At 36.5% G+C, this 23,224-nt stretch overlaps 1 protein-coding gene across 3 annotated transcripts in view; it reads left to right on the top strand.

Annotated features, from left to right (window-relative positions):
- The window catches only part of LOC106882040 (inactive tyrosine-protein kinase RYK), a 240,397-nt gene that overhangs the window by 147,496 nt on the left and 69,677 nt on the right, over positions 1-23,224 (top strand). For all 3 annotated transcript variants that reach the window (XM_052974851.2, XM_052974852.2, XM_089337649.1), the window contains exon 3: positions 15,578-15,677. In XM_052974851.2, the coding sequence (XP_052830811.1) occupies positions 15,578-15,677 (100 nt within the window). The remainder of the gene's footprint in view (positions 1-15,577; positions 15,678-23,224) is intronic.

The raw sequence follows: 23,224 nt of genomic DNA, 5'->3' as shown, positions 1-23,224 counted from the left end.
CTGGTGATGTGCAGGCTTGCAGCAAGGCTGCACTATCAGCAGAGATTCTTGCTTAGTTTTACAATTTTACCATCAACTTTGCAGTATTTAAGCAGGAAACAAATATGAAAATCACTGTTCACTCTCACAGGTCAACTTGCATCGATATAATTGACATAAACAATCTTGTTTTGCTTTTGTCCAATTCCATTTCAATCTCAGACATGCAGGTGCCATGTAAGTAAAAATCAGTCAACATTGTTGGAATTTACCAGACAAGATCTTTGCTCATGGAAACGTTATTACCTTTCTTTATTTTCTTTTTTCTTCTCTGTTTTATTCTCTCTTTCCATTTCTTTCTTTCGTGTATGTGTGTGTGTGTACCTGTGTGTATCAGTTGAATATTCTCTTTTACTCTTTTACTTGTTTCAGTCATTTGACTGCGGCCATGCTGGAGCACCGCCTCTAGTCGAGGCTATAGTAGAAGACACTTTGCCCAAAGTGCCACACAATGGGACTGAACCCGGAACCATGTGGTTCGTAAGCAAGCTACTTACCACACAGCCACTCCTACGCCTACTTGAAGATTGAAATTTCTTTGCTTCTAAGTAAATGAGTAAAGAAATCTATAACACCATGTATTGAATACTGCCTGTCTCTTTTATTTACAACACACACACAGAGGCAGATATACAGAGAGAGAAAGACAGAGAAAGATAGAGAGAGAGAATTAGTAATTAAGGATAGATTTAAAATAACAGCATGAGATAAAAAGATTAATACCTTATTGTATCTGAATTTATTAAACAATTTCTCTCAATTATGATGGTATCTATGTGTGTGTGTGTGTGTGTGTGTGTGTGTGTGTGTGTGTGTGTATAAGCATGTTGTATATCTGTATAAACATGTTAATCAACTCCATTGTACATGTACACAGACACAGATGTACGTGCGCTCACAGAGCGAGTTTTCTCACTTCCTCCTGTCAAGATTGGAATCTTTCTAATATTTCTAAGATAGAAGGGTCAAAAGAAAGACGAGAAAGAAGGAAAGTGCAGTGTCAGGGGATTTCATAGAATGTGTGTGTGTGTGTGTGTGATAGGGAGTGTTGAAATTTGCTTATTTTATATCACTGCCACCATGTTTTCGTCACTGCCATCTTCAGTGCTATCATCATAATTTTCACCATCATCACTATTATCATTATTCTTTATCATCATCATCATCATCATCATTTAACATCCGTTTCCCATGCTGGCATAGGTTGGATGGTTTGACAGGAACTGGCAAAACCATGAGCCACCCCAGATCCTATAGTCTGCTTCAGCATGGTTTCTACAGCTGGATGCCCTTGTTAATGCCAACCACTTTACAGAGTGTACTGGGTGCTTTTTATGTGGCACCATCATCACTGCTTTTTGAGTGTTATGGAATGAAATGTGGATGGGGGTGGTCCAGGAACCAAACCCACAATCTTAGCAATCAGGAGAGCAACACCCAAACCACTATGCCATGTACCTTCACACACACGCACACATATATATATATATATACATATATATATATCTTTATTGCCCACCGGGGGCTAAACAGAGGGGACAAACAAGGGCAGACAAAGGGATTAAGTCAATTACATCGACCCCAGTGCATAACTGCTACTTATTTAATCGACCCCGAAAGGATGAAAGGCAAAGTTGTCCTCAACGAAATTTGAACTCAGAACGTAACAGCAGACGAAACACTGCTAAGCATTTCGCCCGGCGTGCTAACGTTTCTGCCAGCTCGCCGCCCTTATATATATATATGTATATGGGGGTGGCTGTTCTTTTGTTCCTCCACTTCACTGTTTGACAACTGATGTTGGTTTGTTCACATCCCTATGTTTTGTGGTTTGATGAAATAAAGTAATAGCATAAGTACATTACTTTAAAAAAAAAATCAGGCACTGGGGCTGATTTGTTCGACTAAACCCTTTGACACAATGCCCCTGCATGGCCACTGTCCAATGACTCAAACTAGTGAGAGATAAAAGATCATTGCTTCATTTCATATATGGATATATTTCAATTCAATAAAGCTTTCATCTGTAGAACAAGCAATCAACAAATGTTATTTAACCAGCAAAAGATTTAGAAAAATCCAAACAAATTCAACTCAATGATGATGAAAGCTTTCAGTTTGGGTTTTTTTTATGGATTGTGTTAACATCTGTGTTTTGTGTGTGTGTGTGGTTTGTTTGTGTATACATGCTTGTGTATATATACTTGTGTGTATATGCTTGTGTATATATGCTTGTGTATATATGCTTGTGTGTATATGCTTGTGTGTATATGCTTGTGTATGTATGCTTGTGTATATGCGCTTGTGTGCATGCTTGTGTATATATGCTTTTATGTGCTTGTGTATATGCTTGTGTGTATATGCTTGTGTATATATACTTGTGTGTATATGCTTATGTGTATATGCTTGTGTGTATATGCTTGTGTATATATACTTGTGTATATATGCTTTTATGTGCTTGTGTATATGCTTGTGTGTATATGCTTGTGTGTATATGCTTGTGTATATATACTTGTGTATATATGCTGTTATGTGCTTGTGTATATGCTTGTGTCTGTACATTAGGTTTCTGCTTCTCTATTATGTGTGGGGTGGGTTTTTACTTCATCATTGTGAATGTTTTGGTAGTTTTCTATGCTTATCTAATAAGTATGTTTATAATGTATACATCTAGGAGTTGTATGTGGAGTTGTGACACCTGGTCTTTCTCTTTGCGTCCTTGTTGGTTATGTTTGGAATATGAACATATAGATGCAAGAGTGGCTGTATAGTAAGAAGCTTGCTTCCCAACCACATAGTTCTAGATTCAGTCCCACTGCATGACACCTTGGGCAAGTGTCTTCTACTATAGCCTTAAGCTAACTAAAGCTTCGTGAGCGGACTTGGTACACAGAAACTGAAAGAGACTCACTGTGTGTGTGTTTGTCCCCCATCAACCTGGTGCTTATTCTATCGGTTTTTTTTGCCGAACCACTAAGTTACGGAGATGTAAACACACCAGCATCGGTTGTCAAGCGAAGTTGGGGGGACAAACACACAAACATACACACACACACACACACACATATATACACATATATACGACGGGCTTCTTTCAGTTTCCGTCTACCAAATCCACTCACAAGGCTTTGGTCGGCCCGAGGCTATAGCAGAAGACACTTGCCCAAGGTGCCACGCAGTGGGACTGAACCCAGAACCATGTGGTTGGTAAGCAAGCTACTTACCATACAGCCACTTCTGAGCATGCTAACAATTCTACCAGCTTATCACCTTACATGTATGCATGTATCACCAACATGTATGGTTCTGTATGTTGGTGTTGCTAATGTCGTTTAGCCCTAGGTCAACTGATAGAACAGACCTATAATCAAAAGCATTCCATATGTGACCTTCCCACCTTTTTTCTTTCTTTCTTTCTCTTTCCAAGCACACTATATTATCTAGGACTATATTATCCTATCCAATATGCCCTTCCTTTATTTTTCTAAGCCGATAATGTGAGATTTGAAGGAGTTTATCTTTCTTTGATGGGCTTATCTATATATCTTTGCATGTCTGTGTGTGTGTGTGTATACTTTGTGCGTTGGGTTTGTACTCGGCCAGTGTATATATGTTCATGTATGTGTGTGTGTGTGTGTGTGTTGAGTTTTGAGATACTTGATCATGTTGTGTTTGTGAGTGCATGTGTGTTGTTGGTTGTATGTGTTGTTAGACATGTGTGTGTATGTGTATTATTTGACAAATCTATTTGTTGTTTAATGTGTGTGTGAATTCTTCTGTGTGCGTGTATGTGTGTGTGTGTGTGTGTGTGCACAGATTGCTAGAGTTGTGTGTTGTATATTTTCAATGTGTGTGAGATTTATTGTGTTATCTAGATGTGTACACATGTGCATGAGTGTATCTGTGGTGATGATTTATATATGTGTGTGTGTGTGTGTGTGTGTGTGTGTGTGTGTGTGTGTGTGTGTGCGTAATATATGATATATGAGTTATTAGAGAGATGTGCATTTCTGCCTGTATATATGTGTATATTACTGGATGTGTGTATTGTGGAGATGTGTGTATACATTTGTGTGTATGTGTGTGAGTGTGAGTGTGTGTGTGTGTGTGTGTGCGTGTGTGTGCGTGTGCATGTTACTAAGTGATAGTGAAGAGAAATATGAAGAATGACAATGGGTTTATGTCTCCAGAAAGTATGTTCTAGATTATTACAGCCCCTCCCCACACACACACACACACACATACACACGCATCGTGCACGCCCCCTTCTTCCCCCACTCCCTGTCTTTACAATAGCTCTAATCTTCCTTTTATCATTTGATTTAGTATTTTGTTTGTTTACTTATTTACATTTACATTTACTTTATAATTTTTATTTTATCTATTTTTTTTGTTATTGTTTGGATTATCTTCAATTGTGTTCTGCTCAGCAGCTGTGTGCGTGTGTGTGTGTGTGTGTGTAAGTATATGTATGTGTGTGTATGTATAAGTGTATTTGTGTTTGTAAGAGTGTGATGTGTGTGTGCTGTGGGGTGGGGGTGGTGAAGGAGGAAGAGTGTGCATGATGTGTGTCTGTATAAGAGTGTGGTGTGATGTGCGTGTATGTTGTGGGGTGGTGGTATAGAAAGTGTGTATGATGTGTTTGTGTGTGTGTGTGTGTGTGAAAAAGTGCATTATGTATGTGTGTGTGTGAGTGTTTGAAAAATTGTGTGTGATGTGTGTGTGTGCACACGCACGCATATGTGTATATGTATATATGTGCATTGGGTAGGACAGCAAAGACAATAACAGCAAAGACAGCTCTACCTTCACCACCACCACCAACAATATCCACCACCCCACCACAAACTGACAATGACGGCAATAACTTGAGTCAACTAGGGAGCCTGTATATAGTCCCTTAACTTGCTAGAAATAGCAGCCAAATCTCCCTCAAATAGTACCTCAGTATCTTTAAATAAAAGCAAAGGGAATTACTTACTGTGGTTTTTCGAGAAATAGCAGCTGAATTACCTCAAATTAAGCCCTACCATCTCAAAAATAGAAGGACACAGTGGACAATGAAGTTTACATGTGTGTGTGTACGAGGGGATGCTGAAAAGGTCCTAGCTTTGGGTAAAAGAAAATATAGGAGGATCAGTTAATTATGATTTTATCCAACATATTCCCCTCTCAGATTCACTCACTTTTTACAGGGCTTAGAAAAACTGAAGGACTGCTGCAAAAGTGAGTGAATATATATATATATATATATCATTATCATCATCATCCTCATCACCATCATTTAACGTCCGTTTTCCATGCTAACATGAGCTGGACGGTTTGACTGGGGACTGGCAAGCCAGGAGGCTGCACCAGGCTCCAATCTAATCTGGCAGTGTTTCTACAACTGGATGCCCTTCCTGACACCAACCACTCCAAGAGTGTAGTGGGTGCTTTTTACATGTCACCAGCATGGGAGCCAGTCAGGCAGCACTGGCATTGGCCACATTTGAATGGTGCTTTTTACATGCTACCGGCACTGGAACCAGCCGGGGCAGGGAGGCTGGTTTCGACCATGTTCAGATGGTGCTTTTTACGTGTCACTGGCACAGGGAGCCAGTCAGGCGATACTGGCAACAACCCACGCATGCATGGTGCTTATTGCGTGCCACCAGCACGGGTGCCACCGGCACGGGTGCCAGTCAGGCAGCTCTGGCATCGACCACAACTACAATTCCATTTGATTGTGATTTGATTTGATTTTGATTTTGATTTACTTGATTCAGTAGGTCTCCTCAAGCATGGAATGTCGCCTGACAATTCAAAGGTACTTTTTAATTAGGCTGGTTATGTGACACTGGTGTAAGCTATGGCTGTGATCTCACTTTACTTGCCAGGTCTTCTCAATCACAGCATATCTCCAGAGGTCTCGGTCTTTCGTTATTGTCTCTGTGAATCCCAACGTTCGAAGGTCATGCTTCACCACCTCATCCCATGTCTTCCTGGGTCTCCATCTACCATGGGTTCCTATATATATATAGGAACTTTTGAATTTAGTTCACAGAACCCCAATACTACCTATGTGGGCTCCAGGCTTGGAACCACTGGATTAAACCCTGCAACATGGTGCCCCAGCATGGCCAAGGTCCAATGGCTGAAACTACTTAAAGATAACCACACAGCAAGAATAACAACAGACAGCAAACTAAAACAACAACAACAACAACATCAGTAGCACCAGTGACAACAAAAACAACAACAACAACTTTAAAAAAACCTGCCAGCATCATCATCACAACAGCAACATTGATTACAGTTACAACTATAGAAAAAAAAAATGAAGTAAAACTGTATTAAAGAAGAGAAAAGAGAAATAAAAAAAATTAAAATAAAGCTGAAGTTAAAAAAATAGGGAAAGGAAAAAAGACTACTAAAATGAAAGCACAAAGGGGGAAACTTGAAAAATAAACCCTATAATTTTCTTTATTGTTGATCCCTGAGAAGCTGAAGGGTCTAAGACATTGAGAGACACAAAATCGTGAACGTCTTTGATGTGATTTAAGGAATTAAAGGAATTGTGTTTGTGTGTATGCATGTGTATATATGTGTATATATTTAATATAGGTGTGTGCATATGTGTGTGTATGTGCATATATTTATACATGTGTATATCTGTGTCAGTATACATTTATATGTGCATGTGTATATATATGTTGTGTATATATATGTGCATGTATATATATGTGTGTGTGTGTGTGCATATATATATATATATATATATATATATACACACACACACACAGATACACACACACTTTCTCTCTCCCTTTATTTCTTCTGGAAGAAACAATGGAAACAGGAATGTAACATAAATGGGGTTTTTTTTTTTATTTATTTCTTAACGAAATAGCTTTTATGACATACTCTTGACATTCTTGTCATTTAGCCCTAGGTCAAGTATCTTGTTGTAGTGAACCTTTGATCAAAAGCATTCAGCCATGACCATTCCTTCTTGAGGAAATTTAAAGGACACATTCCTCCTTAAAATTTTTCAATACCAACCCACCGACCCATCCAAGACCATCCCTGCTCCTATGATACAAACCTGCTGTTTTAAAATCATCTAAATTAAAACTAACCATCAAAATTTCATGTAATGTTCTAAACATCAGCTTAATAACTTAATAATAGTTTCAAATTTTGGCACAAGGCCAGCAATATTAAGGGCAGTGGTGAGTCAGTTACGTTGATCCCTGTGTTCAGCTGGTACTTATTTTATCATCCCTGAAAAAAGTGAAGGTGAAAGTCAACCTCGGCAGAATTTGAACTCAGAACATAAAGAGCTGGGAGAGATGCTTCTAAGCATTTTGTCTCGCTTGCTAACAATTCTGCCAGCACATCAGTAATTTTACCAAATCCTTTATTATTTTTGAAATTAAATGGGGAAAAAAAATGGTATATTTCAATAGAAGTATGGTAACAAAAGGATGAAGATATCCATCCATTTCCTCCATCCGCTTTCAGGGAGGATCATGGGTGGGGGTTGAATCCTCATGTACCTCCTCCATAGGGCCCAATGAGAAGCAACCATCAATGCACTGTCCAAGCCATGCAAGCATGGAAAATCAAGCATCGCTTGACAACCGATGTTGGTGTGTTTACGTCCCTGTAACTAAGCCGTTCAGCTAAGGAGACCGATAGAATAAGTACTAGGCTTACAAAGAATAAGTCCTGGGGTTGATTTGTTCGACTAAAGGCGGTGCTCCAGCATGGCCACAGTCAAATGACAAACGAATAAAAGAATTAAATGATGATGAAGAGGATGATGATTATTATTGCTGTGAGCTGGCAGAATCGTTAGCACACCGGACAAAATGCCTGGCAGTATTTCATCTGTCTTTATGCTCTGAGTTCAAATTCCGCTAAGGTTTGCTTTGCCTTTCATCCTTTAGAGGTGGATAAAATAAGTACCAGCTGAGCTCTGGGATTGAGGTAATCAACTTAATCCAACCCCAGAAATTGCTGGCCTTGTACAAAAGTTTACAGGGGATGTAAACACACCCACATCAGTTGCCAAGCGATGGTGGGGAGGACAAACACGGACACACAAACATATATATATATATATTATGGGCTTCTTTCAGTTTCCATCTACCAAATCCACTCACAAGGCTTTGGTTGGCCTGAGGCTATAGCAGAAGACACTTGTCCAAGGTGCCATGCAGTGGAACTGAACCCAGAACCATGTGGTTGGTAAGCAAGCTACTTACCACACAGCCACTCCTGCGCCTGTATATACACACACATACATGGCAAGCTTCTTCCATCTACCAAATCCACTCGCAAGGCTTTGGTCAGACTAAAGTAAAAGCACTTGCCCAAGGTGCCACACAGTGGGACTGAACCCGGTACCATATGGTTGAGAAGCAAGCTTCTTACCACACAGCCACGCCTGTGCCTATCTGTGAAAACACATAAAACTTTCTCTGATGATGATGATGATAGTGATGAGGACTCAATTTTAAATGCATCGATGACGTTTATACACCCACTCAGAATATAAAAATCGTGTGTTTAGTTTCAGGAATGTGTGTGCACAAAAGGCTATACACATTGATAGATACACAAGAACATTTCTCGTGTATTTCTAAATAGCAATAAGCAAGCATGTTTCTATTGAAGTTTGTTTCTCTAAACACTTATATTTTTGCATATGTAAATAGGATGTACACTACTATTTCAGTATTTTGTTTGCAATGTCCTGTACCCAGATATGCACCTATATATACAGGTAGACGTAGGTATGCACATACCTGTACGTATATATGCATATACTCATTTATTATTTGTTTTTATATATGTATATATATATATATATATATATATATATATATATATATTATATGTAGCACATATGTGAAAAGAAAGGATTTATAACTATTTGTATGTCTTTGTATGTGTTTGCATTCATGTAAAATGCATGTCCCCACACATTCCTATGCATGAATTGCATGTGCGTATGTATGTATGTATATGTGTGTGTGTGTGTATCTATGTGTTTGTGTGTGTACATATCTACTCACTCTATCTCTCTCTCTCTCACATACATGCATACACACACACATTCTGGTGCGCACACACACACAATTGTCCACATGCACACACAAACACACATTTTATGCCTGCAGTCAGTCAGTCAATACTTGATCCAGCTGTTTGAATTTTGCTGCGCTAGATTTGGTGTTATAATTTGTGTGTGTAGCTATAGATGTTTGTTGGCAAGGAGTGTGTGCTTATGTGTGTACGTGTATATATATCTGTATGTGTATGTGTGTGTATGTGTGTATATATCTGTGTGTGTGTGTTTTTCAGTCATAGTTATATACACACACACATGTATACATATTTACCTATGGATGCGTGTGCACATACACACATTCCATATTTGCATTTTCTACAGGATTTACTGTTCTGATAGGTCTATTTCCTCACTCTTTACCTTTATAAACATGGCCAACCACACATATACAAAGAAGAAGTACATCCACCACCACCACTACTACCACACACACACACTCACTGCTACACGCACTCATGGATACAAACAATCCAAAATAAGCATATACTCATACATACATATGCATACACACACACACACACACACACACACACACACACACACACACCTTTCTACTTCAAATATTTGCATTTTTCTACTAGACTTGATCTTACATTCACCAATAATGCAGAAGTTATTTGCCTCCAGCTAAATGTATTTATTTCACTTGTTTACAAACTTTTCAGGGTCACGCTTATGTGTGATGTATGAACGTGCATCTACATATGTTCACACACATGCACGATGCACACTCGTCGTAATATATCTGTAGATATTCCTATATACAAATATAAACAGGTTTTCTTTTATGTATTCCATATATATACAAATATGTATGGTATGCTAGCATGGAAGACGGATATTCAACGATGATGATGAAATATATATATGTGTGTGTGTGTGTGTGAAAGCACATGGCTGAGTGGTTAGAGTGTCGAGGTTACGATCACGAGGTTGTGAGTTCGATTTCTGGACTAGGCTGTGTATTATGTTCTTGAGCAAAAAACTTAATTTCATGTTGCTCCAGTTCACTCAGCTGTAACAATGAGTTGTGCCAAGATGTATCAGCCTTTGCCTTTTTCCTTGGATGCCTGGTATGCATGGGTGACTGCTGGTCATCAATAAAAGCAACCCTAGGTTGTGCATTCACTGTTGAGACAACCCTCCGCCCAGACTTGTACCCCCGAGGGGAACCTCTTAGGTGCACCCATGGTCATTTGTGACCGATGGAATCGAATTCTATATATATATATATATATATATATAAGCACACTTTTATCTATAGATACATACATGTATTTCTCTATGTATATGTGAATACATATGTGTATGTATGTATGTATGTATGTATGTATGTATGTGTGTGTGTGTGTGTGTGTGTTTGATGACTGCAAACTCCAGTATTGCCATCACCTGATCAAAAATCACACTCATGCTAACGCTACAACCAGCCATTTTTGTGATAGATCTTACTTTTTTTCAAGTGAGGCCTGTGCATGATGGGTTTTTTTTTTATAATGGGGAAATGATTTGGACAAATTCAATTCCACTCTCTGAACACGGGCAACAAAAACTCAAAAAGAAGAACTTGTCTTCATCATCAAATATTGTCAGTATATATGTATATGAATACATGTATGCATGTATTCATATGCACACACACACACATAAAACACTTGTGATGGTGCCATGTAAAAAGCATCCACTGTACTCTTTAAAGTGGTTGGCATTAGGAAGGGCATCCAGTTGTAACCAAAGCAGACTATGGAAATCTGGTATGGCCCCTCACCTTGCCAGTGCCTGTGAAGCCATTCAACCTATACCAGCATGGAAAATGGTCATTAAATGATGATGATGATGATGTGCCTGTGTGTTATGTATATGCACACTTATACAGAAATTTGCACAGAAACACACAACATACACACACAAGCACACATAGGCACATATACACACAAACATATAAATGTATATAGGAACACACACACACACCTATAGACACTAGGCCAGCTTCTGGTGAAAGTTTGAAGTAACTGCCAGCCATTTTATAATTATATATAGGTATTTGGATGTGTGGGGAACAACTTTTCTTTTACACCTGTATTAATGAAAAAATAATGTTCTAACTTTAGCTTCTATTTACACACACACACTCACACACACACACACTCACACACACACACACACTTAAAATTTTACTTTTCAATTACATGATTCCAGCATCATTGCTGCTGTGTAGTACCTAATTTGAAGAAACTAATTTATCATAGCCTCGGGTTTTAACAAACCTTTTGATTGAAATTAAGTTGGCAGAAATTGTCAAATGCATTGTACCTATTCTTTTTTTGTGTGTATGTGTGTGCGTGGGGTGTGGTGGGGGATGTGACTTAACCCCTTGCTCATTTTAACAGCACCACTATGTGGCTTTTTGAGGATCCTGTAGCAGAATCCACTTTACTGCGACTAAGCAAACATTCAGAACAGTTTATCAGTTTGAGTGTAATTCAGAATGCTCAACGGCTTCCTACTCCAGCATCCCATTTCAGAGATGCTGCAAAGAGATTATGGGCATTGCACTTTCTTGTCTGAATGAGCCCTAAAATGTACATACACACACACACACACACACACACACACACACACACACACATGCATGCACATATACATACATACATACATGCATGCACATATACATACATACATGCATGCACATGTATATATGCATACGTACACACACATGTATATATACACATAAACATACATACATGCACATGTGTATACACACATAAACATGCGTACATGTGTGTATACACACACATATCCATAAGAATCAACCCTGGTTTTATTTCTTAATCCCACACACACACATGCACAGGCACACACACAAATGTGTATTGAATATGTCTCATAGTATACATGCATTGTTTTTGTACATGATCTGTGTACATATGTACATTATGTATACATGTGCAGAGTGTATATATGTACACACTGCACATGTATGTATGTGTTGGGCATATGTTGCATTATGAACAAATATGTGTAAGTCATTTTATTTAGAAATAAATAAATATGTTTATATGTATATTGTGTGCATCAACCATGCAAAAACTGAATTAGGAATAGTGAGCAAGCATAAGCAAGATTCAATTATACTTGGAATAAAATTAAAAAAAAAAGATTGTATCCTTTTCTTTAAGATGACAGTAAGAGATTGGTTTAGTAGCATTAGCAACAAGCAATTTGTATGTTTATCCAGTTTGGTGTTATTGATTTTTATCCCTCCATAATTAAACCTTTTCTTCTTAAAGCTTCAGCGTTTGCCAATACCATTGTTCCTATCTGTGAATCTGATATTAAAATAATTATGCACACAAGGAAACCCTTTTTGTTTATCAACAATTCATCCTGATTAAAAAAGGATAATGGAAACAAATTGTTTGATGTACATGTGGGAGCATAGAATAGGCTGAAGAATCCATAGTTATAGGAAATTATGTATTATTTGCATAAAAAAATTTCCTACTGTATGAGAAGGCATTTATAGAGATGATGGGCTCTTAATTTCACACAACCTGAATAATCAAGGGTCTCAAATGATTTCATAAAATTATTTGGTGAAATAAGTTTAAGAATTACTGCTTATATGCACATAGTTAATGTTTTAGCTATTTTAAAATTTAGAAGCAGAAAAATTATAGCCTTCCCAAAAATATTAGTAAAATTTCTGTTATATTAATAAGAATTTCAGTTTTTTGGCCTATATCTTACAAAACTTAATTCATAGTATTAGTGAGTGTGTCTCTTCTATATCCTTTGACTCAAGCTACATTCATTAGCATTTCTCATTATTATACCAAGTTCTAATGAATGTGCAGTTGATTGTCTTGTTGCTCCTCAGCACAATAAACTAATGCTTCTGAAAGACAATTATCATTGAGAGCTAATGACAGCTTTACAAATAAAATCCAATATATTAGTTATCTTGATGTCCCAAGGCGTAGGAATAGATATAAAGTAAATTTCAACAAAGAATGCTTAATCTTTTCTCATTTTCCTACTAATCATGGATACCTTAACAAAAGCTCAGTTAATGTTAGGTTTCCTTGCTATGAAAATTTCACTTATTCCATTAATCATTTTAATTCAGAAAGACTTTAACATCAATAATTCTGTTTTCCACCTACTTGTAATTTCATTCTTACAAAAAACTATCTTCTCAATGGTAACTGCCTTTCAGAAGTGTTAGTTCATTGTACTAAGGAGCAACAAGGCAATAGCATAGTATTTAGATTTACACCTTCTTAACTGTAAACAAATTGAAGATGCACTTTTACCAACACATCCATTCCTTGAAGCTTCTAGAGAAAAACAATTTTCAACATTTTTGTCCAAATACATTTGGTTTTTTTAGAGCAATCTTGAGCAAGCTGCACAGTGTAAACGTGCATCCTTTTGTTCAAACTCATACTGTAAACTGTGTTTAAGTAAGTTCATTTTATTGTAAACTTCACACTATAAAATGAAAATAGCCATATTGCTTAAATTTCTACATACACCCACTAAATATTTATTTGTAATTACCTGCCCCCTCAATGGATTTAAATCTTTGATTTTTTTCTGAATAATTGGATCTTTTCCTGTCGTCATATTGCCCCTATTCACACCTCATACATTTAAGAATTTTAATAGTGCATTTTAATATTTTATATTTCCAAGCCATATCCCTTGTGTGATTTGATTCTTTTGCACACCTGCAATTTCCTTAAAATTTTGTTTCTAAAAAAAATTCTTCTTCCTTTCATTTTTCTTATGCTTTTTTTTTTTTGTGTTCACTTATTTTCTCCACTTTCATTTTATTTCCCTTTTCATTTCACTTTCATCTTTTTGTACATTCCTATATTCATTTTTTTTCATACATACCTATTTATACAACTCTTATTTCCTTCTCCAACAGGCAAATCCTTCTTCCCCACTCCTTCATTTATTTTATCTTGTATGCAAGAGTTATATAGTCTACCAAGTATGATCCTTATGGGTTTTTTTTCTTTTTCAATCTTAACCAATCAAGTATCTACACTGCATGTTCTTTTAATACCTTTCATCTGTTCCTATTTTACCATTATCATCCAATGATCAGGAATAAGGTACTTAAACTCACTATTTGTAATGTTTCAGCTTCCATTACAATGTTTTATATATATATATATATATATATATTATTTTGTTTAGACATTGCAATGCTAATAACTTAGTGTTCCTGTTTGAAACTTCAAGAAAGCTTTAGGGTGATACTCAAGCACTCAACTGTGAGTGCATTGCACCTTATAGCAGAAACGGCTGTAAGCCAATGAAGTTCATAACATAATTGTTTATTCCTTTGTTATCCCAATTTCTTATATATTCATATACATATAGATGTGTGTATGTATGTATGTATGTATGTATGTATGTATATATGTGTTTGTATATGTATGTGTGTGTATGTATATGTGTGTGCATGTGTATATATGTATGTATATATATGTGTGTGTGTATATATATATATGTATATATGTGTGTATATATGTATGTATATATGTATGTATATGTGTATGTGTATGTATATATGTATGTATATGTGTGTGTGTATGTATATATATGTATGTGTATGTACATGCATACTGATGTATGTGCACGTGTGTGTGTGTGTGTGTGTGTGTGTGTGTGTATGTAAAAGGTATTATAGTCCCTAGGCTGTGTGAGTGGTGTCAACGTAAAGGATGTCAGCAATAATAGGAATTATTAGAAAGAAAGAATAGAAACGGAAAGGAAAAATGGAAGAAACTAAATAACTTCCTTCCCCCCCCCCGTCACACACACACACACACACACAATATCATGGACTAACATGCATAGTCATGCATTTTTTGTATTTTTGTGCATGCATGAAAGAAAAATGAAATGTAATGAGAGGAAATTACATTAAGAAAGTCAGTAGGCAGTTCTTGAGATTTTCATGGAAAGTTACAAAAATGTTTATAGTTCATCTGTTTAATGAATTTTAGGTTGATGTAAGTTGGTACATTCTGGAATTGGTTTGCTAAAATAGGCTTGAGGGCAGATCCAAACACAGCACCTGGGTGAGTAGATGCAGGTTATATATATATATATATATATATATATATATATATATATATATATATATATATATATACACACGCATACATACATGCAGTATCATGAATGCATGTTGTAAATATTTGAAGGAAACAAGTGTAACTTTTGTTGTTGTTGTTGTTGTTGTTGTTTAGGTCTGCCTCAACTTTCATTGCACTCACCTATGATTACAGAGTTTCCTGACATGACTCTCCAGTCTTATATTTATTTATTTATTGATTTTTTAGGCACTGCATATTGCATTTTATTTTAGGTTTTTTGTTTCTTTTTGTTTTTCAGATGCCTTACAAAATGCAGTTTTTTGTGTCAAACCCTCAGGCAATGAACAAACCTACAGCAAATATTAGTAATAACGGTCTTGTACCAACCAAACTCTCAGGTAACCAAATTATCTCCTTTCTTATTATAAAAAAAGTAAAATGAAGAACTCTCATAAACTTGGCCAACATTTACTTCATATCATATTTGATGGCATATAAGGGGCATTTTTTTTTTACAAAATCTTATATTATAAGACTCTTATTTTTATTCTGTATTGGAGAAGTTGATCTGGTTTTCTTAGTGAAGAAGCATCCGTTAGCTTAGTCGCTAAAGCAGTTGTTCTCAACTGGGCCCCATATAAGATTTTTGTGAGCCTATGCAAGCAGAATAGTAAATTAGGGATCCACAATAATAGTATGTTAAGGGTCTGTAAAAAACCTTTGCTTTTTGCTTTAGATGTATTTATTGCAAGCAACAGCCAGATTTCTTTTTCAGATGTTTTACATAGTTCAGTCTACACCAATTAATGTGTGAACATCAGTATAGGAATTTTGAAAGAAGTATCTATAAAATTAGTTTTTAAACATTGAATGGCCATGGGGGTCAACCAGAATAAAATAATAAACAAAGGGGTCCGTAGGTAAAAAAAAAAAAATGGTCAAGAACCACTGCTCTGAAGGGTTAAGACATACACACCTATTCAGCTACCGTATATGAAAGCCAGGGACCCCATATCTCCCTGGTCCTATTTCTCTCTTTCTCTCTCCCTCTCTCACACACGCACACACACACACACACACACACACACACACACACACACACACACACACACACACAGAGTTCTTAATGTACCAAATTTCTAATTGTGATGAAATAACATCCCCGTGAGATTTTGTTTTAATGTGTTTTGTGTTTTTGGTGGCGGTGTTGGTGGGGTGGGGGTGCTTTGACATTACATTATATTTTTTTTATTGAAAAAACTCTAAAAAGAAAAAAAGAATGACAACAAAACATTTTGTAAGCTGGGTTTATGAATGTACTTTTTGCACAGCAGTAGAACATTGATGTTACATGTGTTTACATATGTATGTATATGTGTGTATGTGTGTGTGAGAAGAAGAGAGAGGGAGAAGGAAAGAAAGTAGGTTTGTATGTAAGAGAGAAAGAAAGCGAGAAAGTAAGTATGTGTGTGTATTTGCAAGAGAGATAGAGAGGCAGACAGACAGAAAGAAAGAAAGAAAGAAAGAAAGAAAGTAGATGTGTGTGTGTACGACCAGCTGTGATTGTAACTGTAGAAGAGGCTGGAAAACAGTCAAAAAGCTTGGCGGAAAATATAAATGGTTTCCAAGTGACTTGCACTGAGTTTTGGGTTTGATAAAATAAACAGTTTCACTTTTTGGAAGAGTTCTGCCATATGTCTCCATACGGGAACTGTTTCTTTTTGTTTTAGTTGTTGTTAAGAATGGTAAGGCAGAATTGTTAGAAAACCAGCCAAAATGCTTTGCATTATTTGTTATGGCACTTTGCCTTCTAAGTTCAAATCCATAGAGATCAATTTTTTCCTTTCATCCTTCTGGGGTCAGTAAACTACAATACTAGTGATATATATATTTGCACATGATATATATGAAGCACAAAATACTGTGAAAGTTGTTACCATGAGAGAAACTCTCATATTGGCTTTCGATGCATATAAGCACACTTCTTTACATTACTAGAGGGGAGATAAATCACCTGCCATCACCACTGTCAGATCACATGATTTCAGTCTTCCCTGACTTTGTCAGTAATAGACACTTGGACATTGGAGATAGCTATAATATCACTGCTAGCGATATACAGAGAATCACAGTGTTCAGTGGTAGTAGTGACAGTGGTAATTATTGCTGTTGTTATTGTTTAAAAATATCAAATGCCTGACGAACCAAGTTCTGTTGGCCATATGTTTTCAACAGAGCAAAGTTCCTGTGAAGAAATTTCTGGAGAAGCTAATGACCCATCACAGAGTGTTCTGTGATACACACCATATGCTACTGAAACCAGCCACCTGGATGGAAACATGGAGCAGTATTTTCTTCATTTGATAAATTATGTTTCTTTGTATCTTTCTCACCATTATTCTTTTCTTTGTTAACGCCTTGGAACAAATAGTTTTCAGATGGTGACAGAAGTAAAGACACTTGAATCGTAACTGTGGCTGTTGGTGGTCGGCATTGAACAGGCACAGTTAAACCATTTTAGTCGCTTTTTAAAAAGAATCACATGTTACAGATTCATGGATTCTCCTGTTGCAGATGACATATGAGCGTTCTACAATTTCTTGCTGAACAACTGCACAGACGATTTTTTGTCTTTTTCTTGTAATCAAATGTTTGTGCTGTATATTAGCTCATTCTCTCCATCAAATCGTTATTGCCCATACTGGTGCACAGTGTGCCAACATGACATGTCAAAGTGATTGCAGAACAATGTGAGATGAAGTGTTTTCTCAAGGACTCAAAGCACTGCCTGCTCCAGGAATTGAAACCCTTGCATCTTCTTTTATCTTTTACTTGTTTCAGAGTGTGGCAATACTGGAGCACCACCTTGTAGAATTTCTTTGTTTTCTTTTGTGAAATGAATCAACCCTGTTACTTATTTTTATAAGCCAGGTACTTATTCTACCGGTTTCTTTTATCAAACCGCTGAATTATGAGGATGTAAACACACCAACACTAGTTGTCAAGTGGTGGTGATGGTGGGGTGGGGGGATCACACACACACACACACACACACACACACACACACACACACACACACACACACACACACACACACACACACACACAGTGTTTTTTTCAGTTTCTGTCTATCAAATCCACTTACAAGGCTTTGGTTAACTCAAGGCTATAGTAGAAAACACTTGCCCAAGTTGCCCAAGATGAAAGGCAAAGTCAACCTCGGAAGGATTTGAACTCAGAGCATAAAGACAGATGAAAAACCGGTAACTGTTTTGCCCGGTGTGCCAACAATTCTGACAAATGATAATAATAATAATAATAATAATAATAATCCTTTCTATTATAAGCACAAGTCCTGAAATTTTGGGGGAGGGGACTAGTCGATTGTGGGAAGTATTTACTATTTATTGAAGATGTTGAATAATATATATAATACCTATTTAACGGGCTACTGTGTTGGTGTTCTTGTGTAAACCCCATTAATCATTGTCAAAGTGAAAGCTTAGTTTGCAGAGCCACTCACTATTGATATCTGAAACTCTTTGTTGCACGGCCGTTAATGTTAATCTAGTGTTATGTTACTTTGACTCCTGTAACTTCACTATAATATACCAAGCAATACACTGACAGACATGCTATGACTAATATCCTCGACCTCTTCCTTCTCCTCTCTCAGTAAATCAATGGATTCTCATAAAGAGCTGTCTGTGCGTGACATTGGTTGATAAGTGTAGCAGTAAGTGTTACTGGTGGCCTCAGCTGCTGTTAGCTTTAGTGTCTTTTACTTAGTGTCTCAGCATATGATATGCAAAGCGAACCAGAACTGAGTTCAGTTAGCTCTGTGAAACATTCAAAGAAATGCATAAAGACCTGAAACTGGAACTAAACACGCCAGAGAAAGGAGTGCCACGTAAAAAGCATTGGTGTTGGTGCCACATAAAAGGCACACAGTACACTCTGTAAAGTGGCTGGCATTACTGGAAGGGCATCCAGCAGTGGAAACCAGGCCAAAACAGACTGTGGACCCTGGTGCAGGTCCTGGTCTTGCCAGTCCCTGTCAAGCCATTCAGCCTATGCCAGCATGGAAAGCAGATGTTAAATGATATATATATATATATATATATATATATATATGTATATATATGTATATATATATATATATATGTATATGTGTGTGTGTGTGTGTGTTCTTTTATTCTTTTACTTGTTTCAGTCATTTGACTGCCACCTTAAAGGATTTTTTTGTTGTTGTTGAAGAAATCGACCCCAGGACTTATTCTTTGTAAGCCTAGTACATATCTATCAATTTCTTTTGCTGAACGGTTAAGTTACGGGGATGTAAACACACCAACATTAGTTGGGAAGCAAGTTTCTTACCACATACCCATGCTTGCACCTATATATATATATATATATATATATATATATATATATATATAGAAAATCTTGCTCATCATCATCATTTAATATCCATGTTCCATGCTGACATGTGTTGGACAGTTTGACAGGTTCTGATGGGTTCAAGGACTTCATCATGCTTCAGGGTCCACTTTGGTATGGCTTCTACAGCTGGATACTCTTTCTAATGCCAGACACTTATATATATATAGTTGAAATTTCCAGAAAAACAAAAGACAAACACAGGTGTATATGCAACAAGCAGGTGTATTAGTTTGATGCTCAGGAAAGTGAGAAAGTCTTTTATGTTTCAAGCCTAAGCTCTTCGACAGAAAGGAACCTGAGGAAATAAACAGAGAGAATAAAAGAAATTGTGGATTTAGCAATCAGTCATGGCGATATATATATTTGTATATATCTGTATATATATATATATATATATATATATATATATATATATATATATATATATATGTAGATATCATAATCATCCACATCTTCAGATTTCAAGCCTGGTGCCTATATTACAAGCTAACGTATTGCCATATATTGGTGCCACTATATTCGACCATTCTTCTCTTTGTCTTTGTCCAAAACCATCATTATTATTATTATTATTATTATTATTGTTTTCATCATCATCATCATCATCATTATCTTGAACAGCCGTTATGGAGTATCTTAAATTCGTGATAGAAGTGAGTTTTTATCTCAGACTACCACCACCACCACCACCATCACTACTACTCTTGTTACTCTTTCAAAGATTACAGCTGTTCTTTTTGAGAAAGTCTTTAGAAGTTGTACTTGCTCTTCTCTTCAGACTGAATGAATGAATGTTACCAAGTTCACATTTTCTCTTTTTTTTTTTAATCTTGATATTTGCTGTTTTTGGAAAAATGTCCAGCCAAGAGGCTCGAGACACCGTTTCCTGTTAGCGTGAGGAATAATACCTCATACATCGTCTCTCCACCAGTTCTTTGTTTGCTAGTCTCTCTCTGTCTCTCTCTCTCTCCCCCTCTTTCTTCCTCCCTCCCTCCCTCCCACTCACATTAACAATCACTAAATAGTGTTTTGTTTGTGTCTGTGTATCTACATGCATGATTGTGCAAAACGTCATGCACGCGAGTGTGTTACTGTTTTTGATTGTGCTTATGTAGCCATTGTATATGTGTACGCACACAGATACACACACGCACACACATACATACTACATGTACATATATAGATGCATACACATACATACATAGATAGATAGAAAGAGAAATAGGTAGACAGATATCCACATACACACATTCTTATGGATCCTTTTGATGTATGAATGCCTATGTTTTCATGTCCACAAAATTCCTTCTAGCCTCCACCTCTCTTCATTTCTCTTTCCCTTTTCCCTTCCTTTCCTCCTCTCTCTCTCTCTTTTATTTATTTTCTGTTTTATTCATATTAAGAAACAATAAGAAGTTAAATATGATTCAGGAAAGATCGAGGACAAAGCAAGATTCTGATGCACAAATGCACAAATAATAATGCTAACTCTACTTTTACCACTGTTAGAGGTTCGCTGTATACATAGCGGTAGGTATGATGGTAGAAATATCTTCCCTTGATCTTATCCTAAGAAGAAAAATAATCAAATGCATAAGGTTTTGATCTATAACATCATGTGTCACTTGTTCAGATTAGGTGCAAGTGTTAGCTATGTGGTTAAGAAGTTTGCATCTCAGCTGCATGGTTTCAGGTTCAGTCCTACTGCATAGCACCTTGGCTCAGTGTTTCCTTCTATATCCCTGAACATACCAATGAATTATGATCGGATTTTAGCAGATGGAAATTGAATGAAGCCCAACATATAAATTCTGCATTATTGTGAAGGATATCTTGGCCGTTGCCAGTACCGCCTGACTGGCCCTCGTGCCGGTGGCACATAAAAGCACCCACTACACTCTCGGAGTGGCTGGCATTAGGAAGGGCATCCAGCTGTAGAAACTCTGCCAAATCAGATTGGAGCCTGGTGCAGCCTTCTGGCTTGCCAGTCCTCAGCTTACCAACTGCAACAATATCCTTTGTCTTTTCACACGTAGCTTCTCATAGCACTAGATTATCCATTGTGTCGTTCCTTTCCTTTCTTAAGATGGTAGGACATGATTTGAGAGAAATTTAGCTGCTATTTCTAGCAGAGCAAGTGACCACGTAGAGGCACCATTGTTGGCTAGAGGTAACTGGATATAATTAACAATTCTTGGAGTCAGTTTGTGGTCTGTGGAAGGGAAGCAACCAAAAATAGCAGCAGAACTTCTTTGAGTTTCTTGCTGAGAAAAATACAATATGTTCTTAAAGACCTTTGCAACCATCAGAATGTGTGTGTGTGTGTGTGTGTGTGTGTGTGTGTGTGTGCATATGTTTGCATCAAAATGTGTTTCAGTGCATGTACTTTTTTTGTTGTCAAGATGTCTGTTTATGTGTGTGTGTGTATTGAGTGGGCTTCTTCTCAATATAATCACATTTTCTTGGAAACAAATAATCTAATTTGGAATGGCTGCATTTGTTGTCAGTCTGTTTGTCTAACTGAACAACTTTTTCTCGCTAGGACTTCCTCTTACTGTGTTAACTTCACACTTTCTTATTGTTTTGTTCTTATTTTTATATATATATATATATATATATATAAAAATGAAACATTTGGATTATATATATATATATATATGTATCAGAGAGAAAGAGTGACAGACAGACATATACTTGTGTATATATCTATAAATATATCTTTTATTCTTTTACTTATTTCAGTCATTAGACTATGGCCATGCTGGAGCACTGCCTTGATTAGTTTTTATTTGAACAAATCAACCCCCAGTACTTATCAATTTTTAAAAACCTGGCACTTATTCTATTAGTCTCTTTTGCCAAACTGCTAAGTTACAGATTTGTAAACACATCAACATAAGTCATCAAGTGGTGGTAGAGGACAAACACAGACATAAAGATGCACACACATGCTATATATATAGATGCACATATATATATCTGTTAAAGTTTGTCATACCAGCCATGACGAAGGGAAATAGCCCTGAAATTCGAGTCGCCTTTATATATTTATATTTATATATTTATATATTTGATCCTTTATATTGAACACTCAATATTTCATCTACATTCAATACTTTCTTTCATGGTGCCATCCATTTTTATTTTATTTTATTTTATATTATATATTGTATATTATATTATATATTGTATATTCCATATTCTATACCCCACATTGGTTCTGCAGGAATATAAATAAAATATAAAAAACAGACAGTGTTGGAACTCTTTTAAACAAAATAATATATTCCTCTATACACAATCATACAAAAAAAACACCTTTTTTGTATTTATTTTTACTCGCATATATATATATATATATATATATATATATTTATATATACATACATACATACGTGTAAGGGCGCAAGACTTAGTGGTTAGAGTGTTGCTCTCATGATCATGAGATCATGATTTCAATTCTTAGATCAGGTGGTGCATTATGTTCTTGAGCAAAACATTT

The sequence above is a fragment of the Octopus bimaculoides genome, chromosome 19, assembly GCF_046866305.1.
Source record: "Octopus bimaculoides isolate indiv1 chromosome 19, ASM4686630v1, whole genome shotgun sequence".
Classification (NCBI taxonomy): domain Eukaryota; kingdom Metazoa; phylum Mollusca; class Cephalopoda; order Octopoda; family Octopodidae; genus Octopus; species Octopus bimaculoides.
The sequence above is the reverse complement of the archived record's forward strand: the minus strand, read 5'-3'. Positions and strand labels throughout refer to the sequence as shown.